Raw genomic sequence first — 23651 nt, 5'->3', positions numbered from 1 at the left:
CATACCATGTAAAATGAGTTTATCTTGTTGGGCAGACTGGATGGACCGTACAGGTCTTTATCTGCCGTCATTTACTATGTTACTATCCAGGGTGTTCCTGCTGTCGAGAATGGATGCATTGGAGGGTATGATTGCTACTTGTGTGCATTTTATAACATAGGAGAATGTGCACTGATCCTTACTAGCACATGTATGTACAAACTTACTCCAGACTTGGAGCCAGTATAAGTGTGTGGGATCTTTCTGGTAGTCTATGTTACAAAAGGCATACAGGTACAACATATATACCTACAAGCCTTTCCAACCTACATGTCCTAATACAAAATTACCCTCAAAGATAAAAAGTGTGGCCTCAGGGACAGAGATATTTTAGGACAGGTGACTGTGAAAAACAAATGGCTCTCACTTTTTCAAAGGACAAAAATAAGAGAACAAAAACATGACAAAGCTTTTTTTTTTAAAAATAATAATACTGCCAAATCTGACAAACTTGATGTACAGTATTTCATACCTTTCCACTCAGTGTCCAGTCGTCTGAAAACTCTCCTTCGTAAATCGTATCATCTTCAGAAAGCAAAGTTCCTGTGCCCTGATAAATAAATATGTCACAATGAGGACAATCAGTAACAATATAAAAACCCCCAAGGGAGAGACAACCCCCCCCCCCCCCCCCAATGAATCAAACAAAAAAAGTCAATCCCAAAAATGTAATGACTCGGTGACACACTCAAAACAAACAGTAGTAGAAAATCTCGACTCTTCCAAAGGAATAAAATGGAGGATATATCAGCATGTTACCACTGGTGTCCCTGAGGAAGATTTTTTTGAAACGGAAATTTCTGTTGTATATTTGGGAACCCACAGTGAATGAGTGCCGTCTGGGAAATAGAATCCAGATAAGCTGGCTTGTGTTTGTTCTTTTAGTTTGCAGTCGGGACTTGAGTTAATGAAGTAACCAAAAGTTTGCTTCACTCATTATCAGTTTGTTTTGTGCCTCCTTGAGGTTATCTTGGATGACACCAGAACAGTATTAGAACTCTTAATTAGGTGATTTTAGGTACTGTTTACATTTTATACTTGCACTTATTCACTTTATTGAAAAATTGGGGGTTGTTTGTTTGGGAGAGTGTCCCATGATGTATAGAGTTTCTCATGTGAGCCGCTTTTGTGGCGGTTTGACTCACTGTAGTGCTCGGCTGTGTGTACAGCCTATACTGAACTCCCCATGTCATCCCTTACAAAATTATAAAGCCAAAAATTTTTAAAAAATTTATAAACTTTGGAAGAATTGAGATTTTCTACTGTTTGTTTTGAGTGTGTTGTCGAGTCATTACATTTTTGGGATTGACTTTTTTGTTTGATACAATGAGGACAATGCAAACCTAGAGTAATTACTAGTTATAAAATAAAAAGATCCCTTTTGCCATGGAAGGGAGAGTGAGCCTTTTCTTCGATAAACTAGAAGATGATTTTAGGGTAAAAGTGGCTATATGAACAAAGTATGGCACACAGTGCAATGGGACATTTTGCAATGGAATGGACTAAGAGGAGAGAAAATAAATATGTATACCGTAAGATTATTATTAAAACAGTGCAATATCTGACTTTTACCATCATTTTGTTGACGCTGAAGGCTCCTTCGTGGTACAGTCCAAACTGAGTAACTATTACACCATTCCCTTGTCGCATGTCCTCTAGCCACGTTCCCATATACTTTTCTCCCCTAAGTAACAGCAAGAGACATATAAACTTGGACAGTAGTTACTTCCACAATAGTTGCGGACTCTCTCTAGTTCTAAAGCATATAAACTTGGACACTGGTTACTTCCACAATAGTTGCGGACTCTCTCTAGTTCTAAAGCAATAAGTCACTGAAGACGTTCTATGACATTATTCTCCTTCTCCCTGTTGGAATACCTTATAAAAGCCTCAGGAATATCAGCTTACTGATGATCTACATCTCAAGTCATAGTGCTCACTGTAACATCACAGCTCATTGCTGTACAAGTGATTGTGAAGTCAAATTGAGATTGACTTCTGAGCACAACATGGAGAATTGAGGCATTCAAAACTTTTGCAAGGGAGAGTCAACTACTCTCTAATCTACAGAAATTAACTCGTAGATCAGAGACATTAATCACCTACCTTGTGATGTCATCAAAGACACCATAGCCAGTCTTCTTATCCATCACCCACTGACCAATGAACATGCTGGGTGATGATGATGTAAGCTTGCCACTGCGCAGGAGGCCGTGACCATGGCGCATGTTATCTTGAAAGCAGCCCTCATATACCTCACCACTAGCATAGCTGCATATGAAGAGAAAACCAAAACAGCACATCAGCAAATATTCTCACAGGATATTACTTACTCTGTCCTTCAGAATCTGTTGTCCAATTGGCACAAATATCTGTGTACAAAAGACCAACATACTGTTGTAGTATTTGTAATTCTGGCTAATTATTGTATGGTCTTTTATTTGTAATTCAGAATCACAAATGCATAATACTATGTTAGAGAAGGGAAACGAAAATAATAAAGGGGATGGGATGACTTCCCTTTGAGAAAAGGTTAAAGTGGCTAGGGCTCTTCAGTTTGGAGAAAAGACGGCTGAGGGGAGATATGATAGAGGCCTATAAAATGATGAGTGGAGGGGAACAGGTAGATATAAATCGCTTGTTTACTCTTTCCAAAAATACTAGGACTAGAGGACATGCAATGAAGCTACAAAGTAGTAAATTTAAAACAAATCTGAGATAATATTTCTTCACTCATGTAATTAAACTCTGGAATTCATTGCCAGAGAATGTGGTAAAAGCACTTAGCGGGGTTTAAAAAACATTTGGATAGCTTCCTAAAAGTCCATAAGCCATTATTAAGATGACTTGGGTTAAATCCACTGCTTATTTCTAGGATAAGTAGCATAAAATGTATTGTACTGTTTTGTGATCTTGCCAGGTACTTGTAACCTGGATTGACCACTGCTGGAAACAGGATGCTGTGGTTGATGGACCTTTGGTCTGTCCCAGTAAGGCAACACTTAAGTAATTATATGTTGGTCATTTGCATTTATGATTAGTAAGATTTGTTAAAAATGTCCCGACACACTTTTCTAGGTGGACTACATGTGTCACCTTATGCCAATTATAGTACTACTACACAATTACAAACCAAAACTGTACAGTTTGGTCATCTATCCCAACAGCATTAAGTACATTATGTTCCTGTTTGGATAAAAGGCAGTATATAAATCAAAAAATATTATACCACAATACACTAATTGGGCAAAGCACCTTCATAAGGCAGCCTAACTTGGAAAATGCTAACATATGGGCACAGATATGACAAAGGATAGGAAGTCTGAAAGATCCAGGCTTATATGAAAATTGAATAAATAAAGAGGAAACAAATTGATAAAGGAGACAGACTACAAAAGCCAGTACAGAACTGATTGAATTCTAGCACTGAAACAATTAAGTGTTGAGGAATACAGTAGCTCAGTGTTCTTTGTGGGTCATGTTCAAGGGTTTCAGGCTTAAAACAGTTCCTCTGGCTTTTTCACAAGTGGACAAGTTGCACTGATTTCCCTTTATGCTAACATACAAACAATGCATTACCTATAGATGCCTTGCCCACACATTTTGCCCTCCTTCCAATGTCCCAGGTAATGATCATCTTTGTTTAAGGCTTTGTTTGGGACTCTGTATTCACCAAACCTGTAAACACAGAGGCAAAATAGCAGCAAGAGGTTTACACACATATTAGAAGAGAAATAGACAGATACAAGGAAGAAAAAAAGGTGACAACATCACATTTCATCAGCTGAAGGGCTAGCTCTGTCTTTCAGACCTTATCAGACTGAGTTTTGTTAGGGGAATGGATGTCATTCTTATCTCTTTGGGTCTTTCTGCAGCCTTTGATCTTGTTAACAACTCTATTCTTCTCCAGCGATTTAATGATTTGCACAGTACCAGTACTGCTTTCAAATGGCTCCAATCTTATTTGACCGATAGAATTTTTCAGATTCATTGGTCCACTTCTACCTGATTCCTTTTGCACTGTGGTGTCACCAAAGTGAATATTCTGGGTCTTCTTATTTAATATTTTCCTAGATCCTCTGCGCTTCTTATTTAATCTCTGGGTTTTATTTTTTTCTTATATGCAGATGATATCTAACTGCTTCTCCAACCAACTCACCTATCACTAGTTTTACTATGGATGGGTCCTCTCGTTTCGACAAGACAGCTACCTGGCTAGATGTGAATGGTCTGAAATTAAATCCTCTGAAATGTGAATATGTGATCTTCTCAGTAGATAAATGTCCTCCCCCCACCCTTCCAGTACCTGCACCTACTTGGTAACACAATCCCCTTGAGGGAGTCTCTGAAAATACTAGGGGTGATCCTGGACAGTCATTTAAGCTTTTTCCTTCAAATCTCTGAGATAGTTAAGAAATCCTTGTTTTGGGTCTACATCAAATATGCATTATTTGTCCTTTGACAGGAAGGCTCTATGCCTTTTGCTTTACTCTTTCGTATTATTTATTTATGTTAATTTATATACCGTATCTTATTGCTACTGCAAAACAGAATGGTTTACATATGTATAAAAACAACTAGTGTATACAAATAAATAAACATAGGAATTCTACTCATGACAGGAAAGCACAGCAAACCAGAATAAACTACATAATAAAATCAGCACAAATTTAAAAAAAAAACCTAATATACAGTTAAGCTACCCCTTTTTTCTTTTTGATCTTATCTCATTATGCTAAGTTCTGTTCTACATAGCTTATAAAGAAAAAGGTTTTCAAAAGTTTTCGGAAATGGAGATAGGATTTCTCTAATCTGATCTCCTTTGGAAGGCCATTCCAAAGGGAGGGTGACAAATAGAAAAAAGCCGATTATGCCAGATTGATTATTGCAGTTCTCTTTTTCAAGGTTTTCCCCAATATTTTATCAAAGTATCATCACTGTTGACTAAAAAAAAAAAAAAAAAAAGAACGTTAGCTACCAATAAGCTATAGGATATCATTCAAATTCTTATCTTGGCTCATAGGGCCTTCTATACTGATCTTCCTCCATTTTTATATAGTTCTCATATTCCTTATGTACAAGATCTTTGCAGCCTTCACAACATCATCTGATGGTTGTACCTACACATATGCACATACACCTAGATCTGGGACAGCATTCTTGTTCTGGAATAGTTTACTACTATACATATGTTCTGCGGCTTCATACAGCAAGTTTAAAGATAGCACTTAAGACCTATTATACTCAAGCATTCACTACTGCATAAACCTGGTGGTGCCTCTACTGGTGGTGTGGAGACATGGTATGTATCTGGAAGAACCTCAATAACTTACTGAGTCTAACTTTTACTCACTACTATGTCTCAAAATTAAACAAATTATCCAAAAACACCTCACTGCAAAAAAATCTCACAGAGTAATAATATGTGTATTAATGTGCTCAGTCCGTACCCATTCCAACCATTATATCCCCAAAGGAATATGTGGCAGTGTCACAGATGGAACTATCATAGCACATTAGGTGTTCCACCTCCTTAAATCATGTATGTACATACAACAGAGCCGTCCTTCGCTCCTGTAATGATGATCAATTCCGAATCGTTGAGTTCAACCATATGTGCACATATATACTATGATCTATAATGAATTCAAATACCTATATACTCATTTGTACCCATATTCAACAACATTCAGTATACATAGCACTATATGTGTTGGATTACTCAAAATACAAATGACACAGGTATCTTAGCATTTAAACATAAGGAGATAAAATACATCATGTGCTAGATAATACTGCATGTTACACCCCCCATACATATGCAGATAACAGAGTGATACATATAAATCTTAATGATTCAAAAAGCTGCATATGGATTTCACTTCCCTTGAGGATATGTCATACTCGTGCTCAAATTCCACGCACTCCACTCATAATCCATTCAACCTATCCATTCTTACAATTTCAAATGATGGTTCCCTTTGACTCTGGCTGAGTTTCACGATGCATCATCAGAAAGGGAATCTGCAATCAAAATCAACAGTAACTAAAAAAAACTAACACACACGCACTAGAACATACAGTTTACCTCGAGCTACTAAACACATACTTCAAAAATCCAACAACTTACAAAACATTCCACAAATACAATACCGGACACAAGACCCCGAGCGGGTCCCCACCGGAACTCCACCTTCTCACAGCTGAGCATGTGAAGTCATTTTACCCGCGCTCTTTAAATATCCGTATGAGCCCCACCCCTCAACTCCCATTGGTTGAGCTGTAAACCTATCTACCAATCACACAAGCCCCTAGGACTCTCGCTCCCTTGCCCCACCATATCACTCTGAATATCCACTTACAGAGACCCATGGAGTCCCATGCTATCCCTCACATGCTCACAGCCATTCAACCTCCCTATTCAACCCACGAGGTTGGACTGTGTCCCAAGAGAAAATAAAGCGCTGATCCTTCTGAATCAGTATGTTACTCAAAGACTCCCCTCTCCTCAATTCAATATGTAGGAGAACTGTGTATCTCAAGTCACTAATGTCATGATGATATTCTTGCCAGTGAGCCGACAAGGGTGCCTCCACTTTACAAGTACGAATGTGACTAATATGCTCGCCAATGCGAGTTTTAATTTTACGAGTGGTATGTCCAATATAGAACAGCTGACAAGGACACCAAATACAGTAAATTACACCCATAGAGTTACAGTTTGTTCTTTTACGCATGTAAAACTGTCGAGAACACCGTGTAGGCTGAATCGTATACCCTTCATGCACCCTCCACACATAGTGTCCAGGGTGAGCATCTTGATCCCCTCTCGGACTTGAGAACAACTTTCCTAAGTTCCGCCCTCTCCTGTATGCAAAATACGGTGGATCTTGGAAAGGGGCATGAACCTTCAAAATATGCCAATACTTATGGATCATCTGGCTAATATAGTTGGACATTTGAGAGAAAGGGAGTACACACACCAACGGTTTAGATTCTGAGTTTTAGGATACAGGAGCCACTGCAGCCCTCTTATAGGCATTCCAAACTACTATGTCCAGATACCCCCATTGGTGCATGACACCAGCCTGTTCTTTAAAGTCCTCCTTGAAGGAACAAAGGCGCTTCAAACATAAAAATTGCCCTGAGGGAACATCATCACGTAAATGTTTAGGATGAAAGCTGGAATAGTGCAACACCATGTTACAATTCGTGTCTTTCCTGTATATGGACGTGAACAATCTCCCTTCCTCAAACCTGATGGTAACATCCAAGAAATTAATACATTTAGGATTCCACGTGGCTGTAAAGCTCACATGAGCACACACCATTGATGTATGTCACAAAATGCTGCAGATCATCCGCTGATCCATCCCAGATGATCAAAATATCATCGATGTAACGCTTCCACAATAGTACTTTGCTCATCTGAGGGGCAGAATACACAAAGCGATTTTCAAAGCTAGTCATATATAGACAAGCCACAGACAGGGCTACCGTAGCCCCCATGGCCACCCTTTTAATTTGATGGAAGTATTGATCTTCAAACGTGAAATAGTTGTTCTTAATGACCAGTTCATTCATACTTTTCAGCAATTGTACCCAGGAGATACACAACGGTGAGAGATATTCCCCTATTATGTTCAGGGCATCATCCTGAGGAATATTAGTGTACAGCGCCACCACATCCAGGGTGGCTAATAATATGGACCTTTCAGAAGAAATATGGATCTCAGCTAAGATCTGAAGCAGATGTGTGGTGTCTCGCACATAAGATTGTGCTTCTTCAACCCTGGGCTTGATATAATGGTCCACGTGTTCAGAGAGGGGCTCCAGGAGAGAGAGAGTCCAACCTCGTGGGTTGAATAGGGAGATTGAGTGGCTGTGAGCCTGTGAGGGATGGCATGGGACTCCATGGGTCTCTGTGTCACTGTAAGTGGATATTCAGAGGGATATGGTGGGGCAAGGGAGTGAGAGTCCTAGGGGCTTGTGTGATTGGTAGATAGGTTTACTGCTGTTAACTGCTCAACCAATGGGAGTTGAGGGGTGGGGCTCATACGGATATTTAAAGAGCGCGAGAAAAATGACGTCACATGCTCTGAGCTGTGAGAAGGTGGAGTTCCGGTGGGGACCCGCTCGGGGTCTTGTGTCCGGTATTGTATTTGTGGAATGTTTTGTAAATTGTTGGATTTTTGAAGTATGTGTTTAGTAGCTCGAGGTAAACTGTATGTTCTAGTGCGTGTGTGTTAGTTTTTTTTAGTTACTGTTGATTTTGATTGCAGATTCCCTTTCTGATGATGCAACGTGAAACTCAGCCAGAGTCAAAGGGAACCATCATTTGAAATTGTAAGAATGGATAGGTTGAATGGAATATGAGTGGAGTGCGTGGAATTTGAGCACGAGTACGACATATCCTCAAGGGAAGTGAAATCCATATGAAGCTTTTTGAATCATTAAGATTTATATGTATCACTCTGTTATCTGCATATGTATGGGGGGTGTAACATGCAGTATTATCTAGCACATGATGTATTGTATCTCCTTATGTTTAAATGCTAAGATACCTGTGTCATTTGTATTTTGAGTAATCCAACACATATAGTGCTATGTATACTGAATGTTGTTGAATATGGGTACAAATGAGTATATAGGTATTTGAATTCATTATAGATCATAGTATATATGTGCACATATGGTTGAATTCAACGATTCGGAATTGATCATCATTACAGGAGCGAAGGACGGCTCTGTTGTATGTACATAAATGATTTAAGGAGGCGGAACACCTAATGTGCTATGATAGTTCCATCTGTGACACTGCCACATATTCCTTTGGGGATATAATGGTTGGAATGGGTACGGACTGAGCACATTAATACACATATTATTACTCTGAGATTTTTTTGCAGTGAGGTGTTGTTTTTGGATAATTTGTTTAATTCTGAGACATAGTAGTGAGCTTTATATTTTACCCTGCACTAGTTGTCATGTTTTACTCCTTTTCTACATTTCCCCCTTTTCTTAGGGGTTCTTTTACTAAGCTGCAGCAAAAAGTGGCCGCCAGGAGGACCACATCCTCCATCAACTCCCTCTATGCTATTCCCCAAACTATTCTCTCCTCCGACCACTCACATCCCACCTATTTGGATATCTCCATTCATTATTCTGTTATACCACAGCTTGTATTCTCTCTGCAATACCTTGGAACCCCTATTACTATGTAAGCCGCACTGAACCTGCCCTGAGTGGAAAAGCGCTGGGTACAAATGTAACAAATAAATAATAGGCGCTTGTTTTGGGTAAGCACTAGGCCAGTTTTTACCGCGTCTACAAAAAAAGGGCTTTTTTTAAAAAATGGGATGGGAAACGGGCTTGCAGTAAAACGGAAATCAGCGCGTGCCTAGAACCGGCCCGAGCCCTTAACGCCACCCACTGATCTAGCGATACAGGCTCATGCGCTACAAGCGCGGTGACGGGTCAGCCCATGCCAACTGAAAAGGCCGCTTGTAGGAGGAATAAATAAATCATCCAGGTGTTATGGGTGCATGGCAAATCTGAAATTACTGCTGGGGGGGGGGGGGGTGGTGGTGGTAACCTGGCGGTAGTCTCATTTTGGTGCACGTAGAGCCTAATGCATCTTTGCAAAAGGACCCCTTAATCAAGTGTGTTTATCCAGCGTATTAATTTATAATGTGACTTTTACCTTTTGTTCTAGTCCTTGTCTACTCATTGTTTAGATCATTTTTGAATCGACTAAATAAAATTGATGATGAAGATCATGATGAATATAAACCCGAGGTACATGGGTTCAGATTTAAGTATAAGTAGCAGTAAAACATATTAATTATAATAAACTAAATTACGTAAACTGCATGGAAATATTTGCTAAATAATGTTATGTAAGAACACATTTATTTCAAACATAAAAACACCAGTTGTTCCGTAACCTAGAGGGTAGCACATTCTTTTTGCAGTAGCCTTTCACATCCACAGCACTTGGTGCAGATCTGAAAGTTCCAAGATACAGCAGGGCTCTGGTCTCCAGACTGCTAAATATGGCTATTTGATAAAGCTTTTATTTGACATTTTAAATATGAATAATACAATATTATTTACTGATACAATGTCTTGCTTTAAATTATCAATTTTTTATACCACCTTTCCCAATTAAGGTTACTAGGAGGTTTACTACAAAAATTTCCAAACAAATGTCGTCATAACAGAACTTGTGAACTTGCATGTCAAATAAAATGTTCTCCTTTTTTCATTTTTCTCTTAACCTTTTTCAGTTCACTATCTTTTCTTATATGAAGCCACAAGAACAGCACACAATACTCAATGTATGATTGCAACATAATTAATACAGAGGCATTAGGATATTCTTACCTTCCATTTCTTTCCTAATACCACCAAGTATTTTATTTGCTTTTTTGATTACCATGTTATACTAAAGTGAGGATTTCAATATATTTTCCACAATGACACAAAATATCTTTCTCCTGGCTGATGATGCCTAATAAAGAACCCACCATTGTGCTCTCACAGTTGAATTAGCCTTCCCTATGTACATCACTTTGCATGTGGCAAATGAAATTAACGTGGACAATTAAGTGGCATAGTCAGATGGCCACTTTTGGGTGTTCCTGAACTCAAAGTGAGTGGGCACGAGATTTCTCTTCCCTCCTGCCCCCCCCCCCCCCCTCCTGGTATAACTTTTAAAGCATCTGTTCACTTCTAGAGGTCTCAGACAGCAATTCACACACCCTGATTGCACCAGCCTTAGAGCCTTCCCTTTGACGCAATTTTTTTGTTTCTGCAGAGGTGGAATCACATCAGGGGGAAGGCTCTGGGGCTGGTGCAAGCAACATGTATTAAATCACTGCTTGTTGCTGGCTAACTCTGGAAGTGAAGTTTTAAAAGGTATAACTGAAGGGAAGGGGTGTTGGTGTTGAAAGACTGTGGGAGATGTCAGATTGTCGAAAGGTGTGTGTATGGTGGTGGTGGTGGGGGGGGGGGAAATGCTGGGAGCCTTCAGCTGTTGGATTGGGGATCACTGCCATCCACAGTAAGGGTACGCCACTGTTGGGTGGAGCCCAGGGTCACCAGTGGATACATCACTGGGACTATTAGACACCCAGCCCATCAGTCTTGAAAGTTTCTATTGCAGTTCCTCACAATCTGCTTGTGATCTAAACTTTGAACAACTGCGTGCCACTTGCAACTTTGATCCCATCAATTATTTTTTTTTCCAGATTTTTGAAAGAATGTTTAAAAGCACTGGTCCCCAGTATAGATCCCTGAAGCACTCCACTATTTGCCCTTTTCCATTCAGAAAACTGACCATTTGTTTTCTTTTATCAAGCCACAATAAGATATTGCCTTGTATCCCATGGCTTATTTCCTCAGGGTCTTCTCATTAGAGACTTCAACAAATGTCTTCTAAAACTCCAGACACACTATAGCAACTACTTCACCTTTACCCAAAAGGGAAATTGGAAGGCTGGGCATCCAAATGGCAGATGAAATTTTATGTGGACAAATGCAAAGTGATGCACACTGGGAAGAATAATCCAAATCATAGTTACCTGATGCTAGGGTCCACCTTGGGGATCAGCACCCAAGAAAAAGATCTAGGAGTTGTTGTAGACAATTTGCTGAAATCGTCTGCTCAGTGTGTGATGGCAGTCAAAAAAGCAAATATTAGGAAAGGGATGATAAATAAGACCGAGAATACTATAATGCCTCTGAATCACTCCATGGTACGACATCAGCTTAAGCATTGCGTTCAGTTCCTGGTCATCATATCTCAAAAAAAGATATAGCGGAATTAGAAAAGGTTCAAAGAAGAGTGACCAAAATGATAAAAGGGATGGAACTCCTCTTGTATGAGGAAAGGCTAAAGAGATTAGGTGGCATATTTTCAAAGCACTTAGCCTTCCAAAGTTCCATAGAACTTTGGAAGGCTAAGTGCTTTGAAAATATGCCTCCTAGGGCTCTTAAGCAAGGAAAAGAGATGGCTGGGAGATATAATTGAGGTCTACAAAACCATGAGTGGTGTAGAAAGAGAAGAAATTAATCAATTTTTTTACTCTTCCAAAAAGTACAAAGACTGGGGGACACTCAATGAAGCTACATGGAAACACTTACAACAAGGAGGAGAAAATATTTTTCTACTCAACAAATAGTTAAGCTCTGGAACTCTTTGCTGGAGGATGCAGTAACAGCAGTTAGCATATCTGGGTTTAAAAAAAGGTTTTGATAAGTTCCTGGAGGAAAAGTGCATAGTCTGCTATTGAGACAGACATGGGGGAGCCACTGCTTGCCTTGGGATTGGTAGCATGGAATGTTGCTATTATTTGGGTTTCTTTCAAAATCTGCAAAAGAGAAAAAAAAAGGCTACTCCTCTGAATAAATCCCAAAACAAAAACAGGAGTATTACCAATGTGGCAATGTTAATCATCTCGTTTTTTTTTTTTAAACAAGGACAAAAAAAGGAGGAAAGTTATTTCTCTTTTAATTTCTCACTAGTAGCACAGCACCATATTAGTTAGACTGGAACTCCCGCTAATGCTCACCTTTTATTTGTTGCCTTTTGATTGTAACCACAGAAAGAAGGTATATCAAGTTCCATCCTCTTTCCCTTTAAAATCAGCTGATGCTTACGTAAAAAATCTGAACGCTGCGTGTCTACACATAGTTCAATTCAAGAGGACAAACACTGTTAAAAGAACAAAAAATAAAACAAAAAAATATATATATGTCTATATTAACTTTAAATAATGAAAACTCCCCCAATTTTTTTTTCCAAAAACTTTAAGGCATCAAAGGTTCTATTCAAACCATGGAGGATCACGGTAGCCAAAAAATAAATCCAGTTGTTCCCAATACTACAATTTGGAATCCAAATCACTACCACGAGGAGAGTGCAAGACCTGCTCTAACACCACATACTTTAGTTGATCAAAGGTATGCCCCAAGGACAGGCAATGTTGCACCAGCGAGGCTGCAGTATCTCAACATCTCAACCGACTCTGATGTTCCAACAGTTTAATTTTTACTGTTCTCAATGTTTTACCAACATACATATCACAAGGACACCAGATAGCATACACTACCTGAACTGAGGCACAGGTTGTAGAAGCCCTCAATCGTACAAAATGGCCGTTCAGAGTGAGAGATGATCCAGAAAAAGAAATGCAGCACACACTGCATTGCATGCAGGGATGACGTCCTATGACATCTACAACAAGAGAAGATATAGAGACACTAGGCAAGTAGGAGGGAACCAGCAAATCCTTCAAATTCTTTCCCTAAAGAAAAGCATAAAGAGAGGATTGTTGCAAACTAGAATGTGTTCCCACTACATGCCAGTATTTCAAAATCGTGGATTTTATCAGCTACGCCCCTGAGAAATAAGGGAGCACACAAGTGACTATCAGTTGATTCTGATGATGCTGGTAAGAACAAATGTTCCCTTGTTCTTTTGTAGGCTTTCTTAACTACTGACACAGGATAACCTCACTATAGAAATCTTTCAGACATCATAGTCCCTTGTTGTTTAAACTCCGCAGTGGTCGAATAAATACGCTTGAGCCTCAAAAACTGGCCTACCGGTATGGGACTGGCCACTTTGAAAATGAAGCAAGGTGTTTGCCAGTAGGTTTCTGAAAAATTGTGTAATCAAATTCAGAAACTTTTCTGGAAATCAGCAGATCTAAAAAAGACAACTGATAAGTGTCATATTTTATTTATTTATTTAGAACATTTATATCCCACAGATTCCCACCATGGCGGGCTCTATGTGGCTCACAACATTTATGAAAAGAACATACAAATTCAAGGTCGGGGAGAGATTAAGGAACATCAAGGGAGGGGAGCAATCAACAGGAGACACAAATGAGGGCTGGTAGGAAGTAAGATAACAGAAGAGTATGATTGACCACATAGATAAGTCTTAAGGGACTTCTTGAACAGATTGTGGTCGGCAGTCTCCTTTAAAGTAGATGGTAGACCATTCCAGTAACGAGGGCTCGCAAAGCAAAAGAAGGAGCTGAAGAGCAATTTGTATCTCAAATTCCTGCAGTTAGGGTTGTGGAGAGTGAGATAGGTACGAGAAGACTTCAAGGAATTCCTGCAAGGGAGGTCAACCAGGCTGAACATGTAAGCTGGAGCTTCTCCATACACAATCTTGTGGGTTAAAGCACAGATTTTGAATTCAATGCGCTCTTTTATCGGGAGCCAGTGATGTTTCTCTCTAAGGGGTTTAGCTGCTTCAAACTTTGATTTTCCAAATATTTATTTATTTAGGTCATTTATACCCCGGCTTTTTGTCACAGTTTAGCAGCCTCAAAGCGGCTTACAATGAACTATTGAAATAAATAGTTACATTACAATAGTTAGGGACGAAAAAACAGGGTAAGAAGGGAAAGGGAAGAGAGACTAAGATGGACAGCAGAAATCCAGGTGAACCAAGAAGGATGATGGAGATCCAGGCATAACAGAATGGCTCGAACAGGTCCAGGCAAGGCGATCCTCAAACGGGAACTGCAGAAGTGCCTGGATAGCACAGACGAAGCACTGAGAAAACAGCAGCAGCATGCGGCCAGGAGAGAGGCAACGATCACCAGAGGCTGACGAAAGCTGAAGGCAGGCAACACCTGCAACGGAGTCAACGGTGCAGGATCCAAGATGGTGGTTCAAACGGTCCTCCTCCGCAGCTCCAACCGTCGGGGCCCTCCAAGCCAGGGACCTCCGCCACTGCTCCATCAGACCGGCAGAAGAGGAAGAGCCAGCGGTGTCAGCGGGGGAACTCCAACACAACGGCCAGTAGACATTAATTTCGCTGCCGTATTTTGCACTGTCTGAAGTTTCTTTAGGATGTGTTCTTTGCACCCAGTATAAATCCCATTACAGTAGTCAAAATGGCTCAATACTAAAGAGTGGATAAGAGTCCGGAAAAGGTCACATGGTAGGAATTGCTTGATGCACTTAAGTGACCGCATGGACAGGAACATTCTTTTCGTGATAGATGTTACTTGGAGGTCGAGAGACAAATGGGACTCCAGAATGACACCAAGCAACTTCAAGCTGTCTGCGACAAGTAAATTTGAGATTTTCATCACAGCCACTTAACCAGACAAAAAAAGCAAAGAGAGAACTTGCATCTCCCTCCGAAAGAATGAACACATCTACTATGAAACGCTTCCAAAAAAGGAATATCGAATTTAAATGGGGAAATGGTCAAAAACTTTTCTTCAAAATTGCTGACAAAGATTGGCCACATCTGGGCAACCATAGCCCCCATGGCAGTTCTCTTAATCTGAAAAAAATATCCATCTTGAAACAAATTTTTTTTTTAATGAGAACTAACCGCAAGAGTTGGATAAGAAAGTCAGTGGGAGGATAATGGGGCTGTCGATGGATATCCAAAACACTGTGTGTTATTTGTAAAATGGCTTCTTGTGGTAAATTGGTGTAAAGAGCTTCAGTATCAGCAGAGACCAAAAAACACTGTCTGTTCTCAATCATGCAAGCATCCAATTTTACCATGAAGTCAGTAGAATCTTTAAGATAGGAAGGGGCTAGACCCACCAAAGGACTCAAAAGAGTGTCTACATAGATGGAGAATGGTTCCAAAAGAGAACCTTTAGATGAAATAATGGGCCTACCAGGTGGATGATGAAGATCCTTATGTACTTTAGGTAACATATAAATAACTGGCATCACTAGATGCGCAACTTCTAAAAAGAGATGATTCACACTGCTACATTAGTAATACTTCTGTTTTTGTTTTGGGGTTACTATTTAGGGTTCTTCCAGGTACTTGTGACCTAGATTGGCCACTGTTGGAACCAGGATACTGGGCTAAATGGACCATTGCTCTGACCCAGTATGGCTATGCTTATATTCTTAAAAGTTTATTAATCCCTTTAAAAAAATTGAACAGTTTGATAAAGCAAGACTTCTTTTGCGAAATTCATGTTGGCTATATATGACTCGTTAAACTATGTTTACCCATATATTCAGTAATTTTGTTTTTTAGAATGGCATTTACCATTTTGCCTTGTATCAAACTAGTACTCTTTTGGCTTTTGTTCTCCTGAGAAGAAAATATAGCATATTACCCTGCCATGTAGACCCAAGCTACAGTAAATATTAAAGCAGTACAAGTAATGAAAAATTATAGCATCATGTGGTGTTAGCATAATACAATGTGACCAGCAACGTATGCCCTATGTACTAGTGTTGAACTATTATGGGTCACACCAATATATCACCACTCACTAATGCTGAAACCAGCTCAAGCTCTCTCTTTTTGATCAGTTTTTAATCTTTTGAAGTAGGACAAGTTAAAAAACTGCAAAAAAAAAAAAAAAAAGTTCAGCAATACTGTAATGCTAGGCATGGGAGAGGGATATAAAAATAACTCTCTTAGGGAGTCATGTGTCGCCATGTTGTGGAGCAGACGCTGAAAAGCAGAGCTCCGTGCACACCTACCAATAATTGGCGAAATAGAAGGGCAATGACAAAGAAATACTACAATTTTGAATACAAATATCTGGGAAGTGTTTACCCCGTAGAAGGAACAGGAGACTACATCACAAAAGCCAGAATGGTGACAAAATCAGTACGGAAGGACCGGGAGAAATCGAGTCGGTCAGAAAAAAAAAATGGCCGACCAGCATGGCTCGGGAGAGACAACAGTTGGATCAGCGTGGGTGGCTGAAATAACTGCTGAAGTGACGGCGGCGGTTGAGGCAGCATTGGATAAAAAATTGCAACTATATAATCGAGCAGAGGAGGCACATGAGCAAATAGATAATGTCTGTCTGGAACTGGATTCGGGTCTGCTGCGTATTTCTGACCTAGAAGACAACATGGTGACGGGGAAAGAAGCACAGCTGAAATTGGAGTAGAACGTGGCAGATTTGGAAGCAAAGGTGGATGACCTGGAGAATCGTAGCAGGCGGAACAATCTGCGGTTAGTTGGACTGCCAGAAACGTTACTAGATAAAGATTTACCAACCTTTCTGGAGGAATGGCTACCTCGTGCTTTACAACTTGGGGACCAACTTCAGCATTTGTGTGTGGAACGAGCGCAGTTATCAGGGGAATTCTATTCTGTGCTTTCAGGATTATTCTCAGCATGTGCAGCAACTAAGGAAAGCATTTACACCGGTGTGTACCGAATTATTCCAGAAGAAGATTCATTTTGCACATTTGTACCCAGCCAAAGACTAAGGAGGCTAGGGCTTTTCAGCTTGGAAAAGAGACGGCTAAGGGGAGACATGATAGAGATATACAGTGGGGGAAATAAGTATTTGATCCCTTGCTGATTTTGTAAGTTTGCCCACTGACAAAGACATGAGCAGCCCATAATTGAAGGGTAGGTTATTGGTAACAGTGAGAGATAGCACATCACAAATTAAATCCGGAAAATCACATTGTGGAAAGTATATGAATTTATTTGCATTCTGCAGAGGGAAATAAGTATTTAATCCCTCTGGCAAACAAGACCTAATACTTGGTGGCAAAACCCTTGTTGGCAAGCACAGCGGTCAGACGTCTTCTGTAGTTGATGATGAGGTTTGCACACATGTCAGGAGGAATTTTGGTCCACTCCTCTTTGCAGATCATCTCTAAATCATTAAGAGTTCTGGGCTGTCGCTTGGCAACTCGCAGCTTCAGCTCCCTCCATAAGTTTTCAATGGGATTAAGGTCTGGTGACTGGCTAGGCCACTCCATGACCCTAATGTGCTTCTTCCTGAGCCACTCCTTGTTGCCTTGGCTGTATGTTTTGGGTCATTGTCGTGCTGGAAGACCCAGCCACGACCCATTTTTAAGGCCCTGGCGGAGGGAAGGAGGGTTGTCACTCAGAATTGTACGGTACATGGCCCCATCCATTCTCCCATTGATGCGGTGAAGTAGTCCTGTGCCCTTAGCAGAGAAACACCCCCAAAACATAACATTTCCACCTCCATGCTTGACAGTGGGGACGGTGTTCTTTGGGTCATAGGCAGCATTTCTCTTCCTCCAAACACGGCGAGTTGAGTTCATGCCAAAGAGCTCAATTTTTGTCTCATCTGACCACAGCACCTTCTCCCAATCACTCTCGGCATCATCCAGGTGTTCACTGGCAAACTTCAGACGGGCCGTCACATGTGCCTTCCGGAGCAGGGGGACCTTGCGGGCACTGCAGGATTGCAATCCGTTATGTCGTAATGTGTTACCAATGGTTTTCGTGGTGACAGTGGTCCCAGCTGCCTTGAGATCATTGACAAGTTCCCCCCTTGTAGTTGTAGGCTGATTTCTAACCTTCCTCATGATCAAGGATACCCCCGAGGTGAGATTTTGCGTGGAGCCCCAGATCTTTGTCGATTGACAGTCATTTGTACTTCTTCCATTTTCTTACTATGGCACCAACAGTTGTCTCCTTCTCGCCCCAGCGTCTTACTGATGGTTTTGTAGCCCATTCCAGCCTTGTGCAGTGTATGATCTTGTCCCTGACATCCTTAGACAGCTCCTTGCTCTTGGCCATTTTGTAGAGGTTAGAGTCTGACTGATTCACTGAGTCTGTGGACAGGTGTCTTTCATACAGGTGACCATTGCCGACAGCTGTCTGTCATGCAGGTAACGAGTTGATTTGGAGCATCTACCTGGTCTGTAGGGGCCAGATCTCTTACTGGTTGGTGGGGGATCAAATACTTATTTCCCTCTGCAGAATGCAAATAAATTCATATACTTTCCACAATGTGATTTTCCGGATTAATTTGTGATGTGCTATCTCTCACTGTACCAAAACCTACCCTTCAATTATGGGCTGCTCATGTCTTTGTCAGTGGGCAAACTTACAAAATCAGCAAGGGATCAAATACTTATTTCCCCCACTGTATAAAATAATGAGTGGAGTGGAACAGGTGGATGTGAAGTGTTTGTTCACGCTTTCCAAAAATACTAGGGACTAGGGGGCATGCGATGAAAGTAACAGTGTAGTAAATTTAAACAAATCAGAGAAATTTTTCTTCACCCAACGCATAATTAAACTCTGGAATTTGTTTCCGGAGAATGTGGTGAAGGCGGTTAAGCTTGGCAGAGTTTAAAAGGGGTTAGATGGTTTCCTAAAGGACAGTCCATAAACCACTACTAAATGGACTTGGGAAAAATCCACAATTCCAGGAATAACATGTATAGAATGTTTGTACGTTTGGGAAGCTTGCCAGGTGCCCTTGGCCTGGATTGGCCGCTGTCGGGGACAGGATGCTGGGCTCGATGGACCCTTGGTCTTTTCCCAGTGTGGCATTACTTATGTACTTATTACAGTTAATGGCACGACCAGGCACTTTGATCAGGTGGTGGAGGCCAGAGAATATTTACAACAACTGAACACAACATCGACGAATGAATAAGGAATTGGACAGTAATGACGATCTGGAGATCGAAGTACATGAAGTTAACTATGTTGGCTATGGCCCCAGGTGATACTGTTGATTAAGGCTGGGGATAATAAGGGAGAGGTGTGATCATAATGGAGAAGAATACTGACACTAATAATAACTAACATTAACTGAATAATGTATGAGACGGGGGATATATAATGATTTGATATGTAAGGGGTTTATACTCGATTGGCTGATGATTCATTGGATAAGGGTATCATGACTTTAAAGGAGTCAGTGTAGGGGTGGGTGTGGGCAACAGAATGCGACTTATCCTGGTAGAGGAAGGGTATAGAATTGAGGAAGGGTATAGAATTGGGGAAGGGGGGAAGGGGGAGGTAGGTTCTAGGAACAGAGCAAGGGGATTGACACAATGGTTGGATGGAGATATAACAAAAAGGGAGATGTGTGAGAGTTGGTATGAGACTATAAGAGGCCGAAATGGCCGTTGGAGTGTATGTGTGGGGATGTTGAGGCTGGGACAACATGCTCTCTTGGTGATGGTTTATGCTTTGTATAGGGTGAGAGCACGCGAGGAGATTACGTAATGGGTCTGAAAATATATTCTTGGAATGTGGGAGGCATATCATCGCCAATTAAGAGAAAGAAAATGCTACATAATTTAAAAAAGAAGGGGTGACTATAGCTATGCTCCAGGAGACACACCTAACATAACAGGAACATAAGAAATTACAAACTTGGTGGGTGGGCAGTATGGTTGAAGCCCCAGCGGTAGGGAAAAAAGCAGGGGCAGTAATCTTGTTTCATAAATCTCTCCAGGTTGAAAAGCAGCAGGTGCATTTGGACCCTGAGGGGAGATGTTATTGCAGAGGTTCTAGTGAATGGAATCCAAATGCTCCTTGGTAATGTATATGCTCCCAATGTTTACAACAAACAATTTTTTCGAAATCTCATTAACAAATTTCAATCTATTAATCATGCGAGGATGATCATAGGAGGGGATTTTAATATAGTAGCGGATCTGGATATGGATAATCTCACAACCCTCATAGAAACCTATTGATATCACCAAGAAAATACCGCTTTTGTGCGATGTCCTGGGTTGTAGTAGACGTGTGGTGGTTGTTAAATCAGGATGTTAAGGATTACACACACTATTCCCCGGGCACATCACTCACAATCGCGAATTGATTATATCCTGGTAAATGATGGGAGCTTTGCTAGGAGTTCCAGGCCGCGGATATAGATCCAACCATAATATCGGACCATGCAGCTATTTATGTAGAATTGAAAGAGAGGGACTCCCAGACGCCACAGAGACGGTGGATGTTTCCCTTGGACCTATATTATGATCAAGAGTTTCTAACGTTTATTAGGGAAAAGTGGATGGATTATACATTTTATAATGGTACGCACAGCCTCAATCCTGTTCTCTACTGGGAAGCGGCAAAAGCTGTTCTGAGGGGGGAAATAATTGCGTATTGTAGTGCAAAGAAAAAGCGAAGAGATAAAAATATACTTAGATTAGGAAGACAACTAGTAACCCTACGGAGAGCATATGGGATGCAGTCCACCAACCAGATCAGAGAAAAGCTATTAGCCACTCAAGCAGCTCTTAATGAACTGCTGCATCAAAAGGCAACCAAGTCAGCTGTCTATTATAGGCAGTGGTGTGCTGGTAAATTTTTAACAACAGGCTCTCTCCCCAGTCCACCTCGGCGCCCCCCCCACCCCCCCGTCCACCTCGGCGCCCCCCCCAAAATTGCAGAGCTGGCTATAGCCGGGGGGGGGGGGGGGGGGGGGCGGAATGCATTACTCTCTCCAGGAAAAAAATTTAAATGATCCCAGGTTCCAATCTAATTCACGTTTAATGTGGGATAAAATGCCATAAATAAGTAATAAATATAAACTTTTAATGTTGAGCACCTGATTCTCAAGTGAACATATTCCAAACACTATAATGAAAATAAAATGATTTTTTTTTCTACCTTTGTTGTCTGGTGACTGTTTTTCTGATCATGCTGGCCCAGTATCCAATTCTGCTGCTATCTGTCCTCTTAACTCCATTTCCAGGGCTTCCTTTCCATTTATTTCTTTCCTCTTTTCTTCTTCATCCATGTGCAGTTTTTCTCCTCTCTTCCTTTTCCCTCATCTCATCTCCTTCCTCACTCTTCTCTCCCCTCCATCCATGTCCAGCATTTCTTCTCTCTCCCCTCCTCTCCCCTGCCCTGCATGCACCCATACCCAGCGCCCCTCCTCTGCCCTGCCCTGCATGCACCCAGTTGTCCAGCAATGACCATTCTCTCCCCTGCATGCACCCATGTCCAGCAGTGACCCTCCTCTCCCCTGCATGCACCCATGTCCAGCAGTGACCCTCCTTTCCCCTGCCCTGCATGCACCCAGATGTCCAGCAGTGACCCTTCTCTCCCCTGCATGGACCCATGTCCAGCAGTGACCCTCCTTTCCCCTGCCCTGCATGCACCCATACCCAGGAACCCCCTCCATCCACCCATGCCCAGCAGCGACTCCCTTTTCCCCCCTGCCACCCCTCCCGAGTTGTTTCGTGAATTCTTCTCCTCCCTCCCTCCCGATCAGGTCCCTCACCGCCCGCTTGTTTTTTGAATTCTTCGGGGCAGGCAGTCTTGCCTGCCCGCTTCCAGCGCGACTGTCCTCCCTTGCCGACTCGCGCTTCAAAATGGCACCGAGACTTCAGCCGAAGTCTCGGCGGCCATTTTTAAAGGGCGAATCGGCAAGGGAGGACAGTCAGCGCTGGAAGCGGGCAGGCAAGACTGCCTGCCTCGAAGAATTCACGAAACAAGCGGGCGGTGAGGCGGATCAGGAGGGAGGGAGGGAGGAGGGAGGGAGGAGGGAGGGAGGAGAGCCAGAGCCGGCTCGCTATTTTCAACAACCGGCTTGCAAGCCGGAAGAAAATTTAACAACCGGCTCTTGTGAGCCGGCTCCAGCACACCACTGATTATAGGTATCAACTATATAAAAATTTGGGAATAAACAGGGTAGACTTTTAGCAAGAATGGTGAGGCAAAAGAAGGGCATGCAAAAAGTAATGTCCATACATCATCCATTGGGAAGAATGGTACACACTGATAAAGAGATTCAGCAGGTATTTGGTGAATACTATACTAAATTATGTGAGTCAGATACTTCAGATGAGCTGGATCCCGAGATGTACCTTACTAATTTAGACTTGCCAAAGCTCTCAGAGCAGCAATGTTTGCTGCTCAATAAACCTGTAGATCCTGAAGAGATTCGAATGGAGATAGGGAGCAGCGCATTGAACAAAGCAGCGGGCCCGGATGGATTCCGAGCGGAGTTTTATAGCTAAGCCGCTGTCGGACTTCTTTAATACATCTATAGAATCGGGCGAACTGCCATTATCTTTACGATTAGCAGATAGAATAGTGTTCCTTAAACCAGAGAAAGATCCGACAAGACCAGAATCATATAGGCCTATCTCACTAATTAGTTACGAGGCTAAATTGCTTGCAGGGATCATGGCAAAACGTTTAGCAAGGGTGATACCTACAATCATTGCGACGCCCCACGTGGGGTTCATCAAGGGTAGAGAGGCTGTTAAGAATATTAGGACGATTTTAGCATCATTAGAGTGGGTACGTAACATGAAACAAAATTCATAACTGTTTCGATGCTGAGAAAGCATTCAACAGGGTTAAGTGGGAGTTCCTTTTTGCAGCATTGCGTACATATGGATTTGGGGGACTATTTGAAAAAGTGGTTTCCATGTTATATAAGGAGCCTAAAAGCGAGAGTATTGGTTAACGGTGTATATTCATCAACTTTTCCAATCAGACGAGGAACACGACAGGGTTGCCCACTATCCCCATTATTAATTGCAATAACGTTAGATCCTTTGATCCAGGAGATTTTGAGGAATCCCGAGGTTACTGAGATTAAAATGGGAGTATGGGAATTTAAAATTTCAGCCTTTGCTGACGATCTCCTAGTACATTTATCTAATCCAGGTCACTCGCTGCGGGTGTTATTGGAAAGTTTTGAGGAATATGGGTCATTTTGGAGATTTAAATTGAATACTCAAAAGTCCGAGGGTCTGGCCACCAACCCTACAGTGAGGAATCGATGGGAGGGGGAGTTCCCACTGAGGTGGGCTGTAGATGAATTCACCTATCTGGGGGTCCTCTTAACAGCAGACCCTCGCAGATTATATAGAAGGAATGT

General features: G+C 41.5%; 1 protein-coding gene across 1 annotated transcript in view; it reads right to left on the bottom strand.

Moving 5' to 3' along the window:
• The window catches only part of ALS2 (alsin Rho guanine nucleotide exchange factor ALS2), a 187198-nt gene that overhangs the window by 49335 nt on the left and 114212 nt on the right, over positions 1–23651 (bottom strand). The window contains 4 exon segments of the mRNA XM_030209038.1: positions 512–589; positions 1612–1723; positions 2146–2310; positions 3619–3717. Coding sequence (XP_030064898.1) covers positions 512–589; positions 1612–1723; positions 2146–2310; positions 3619–3717 — 454 coding nt within the window.

This window comes from Microcaecilia unicolor, chromosome 7 (genome assembly GCF_901765095.1).
Source record: "Microcaecilia unicolor chromosome 7, aMicUni1.1, whole genome shotgun sequence".
Lineage (NCBI taxonomy): Eukaryota > Metazoa > Chordata > Amphibia > Gymnophiona > Siphonopidae > Microcaecilia > Microcaecilia unicolor.
The sequence above is the reverse complement of the archived record's forward strand: the minus strand, read 5'-3'. Positions and strand labels throughout refer to the sequence as shown.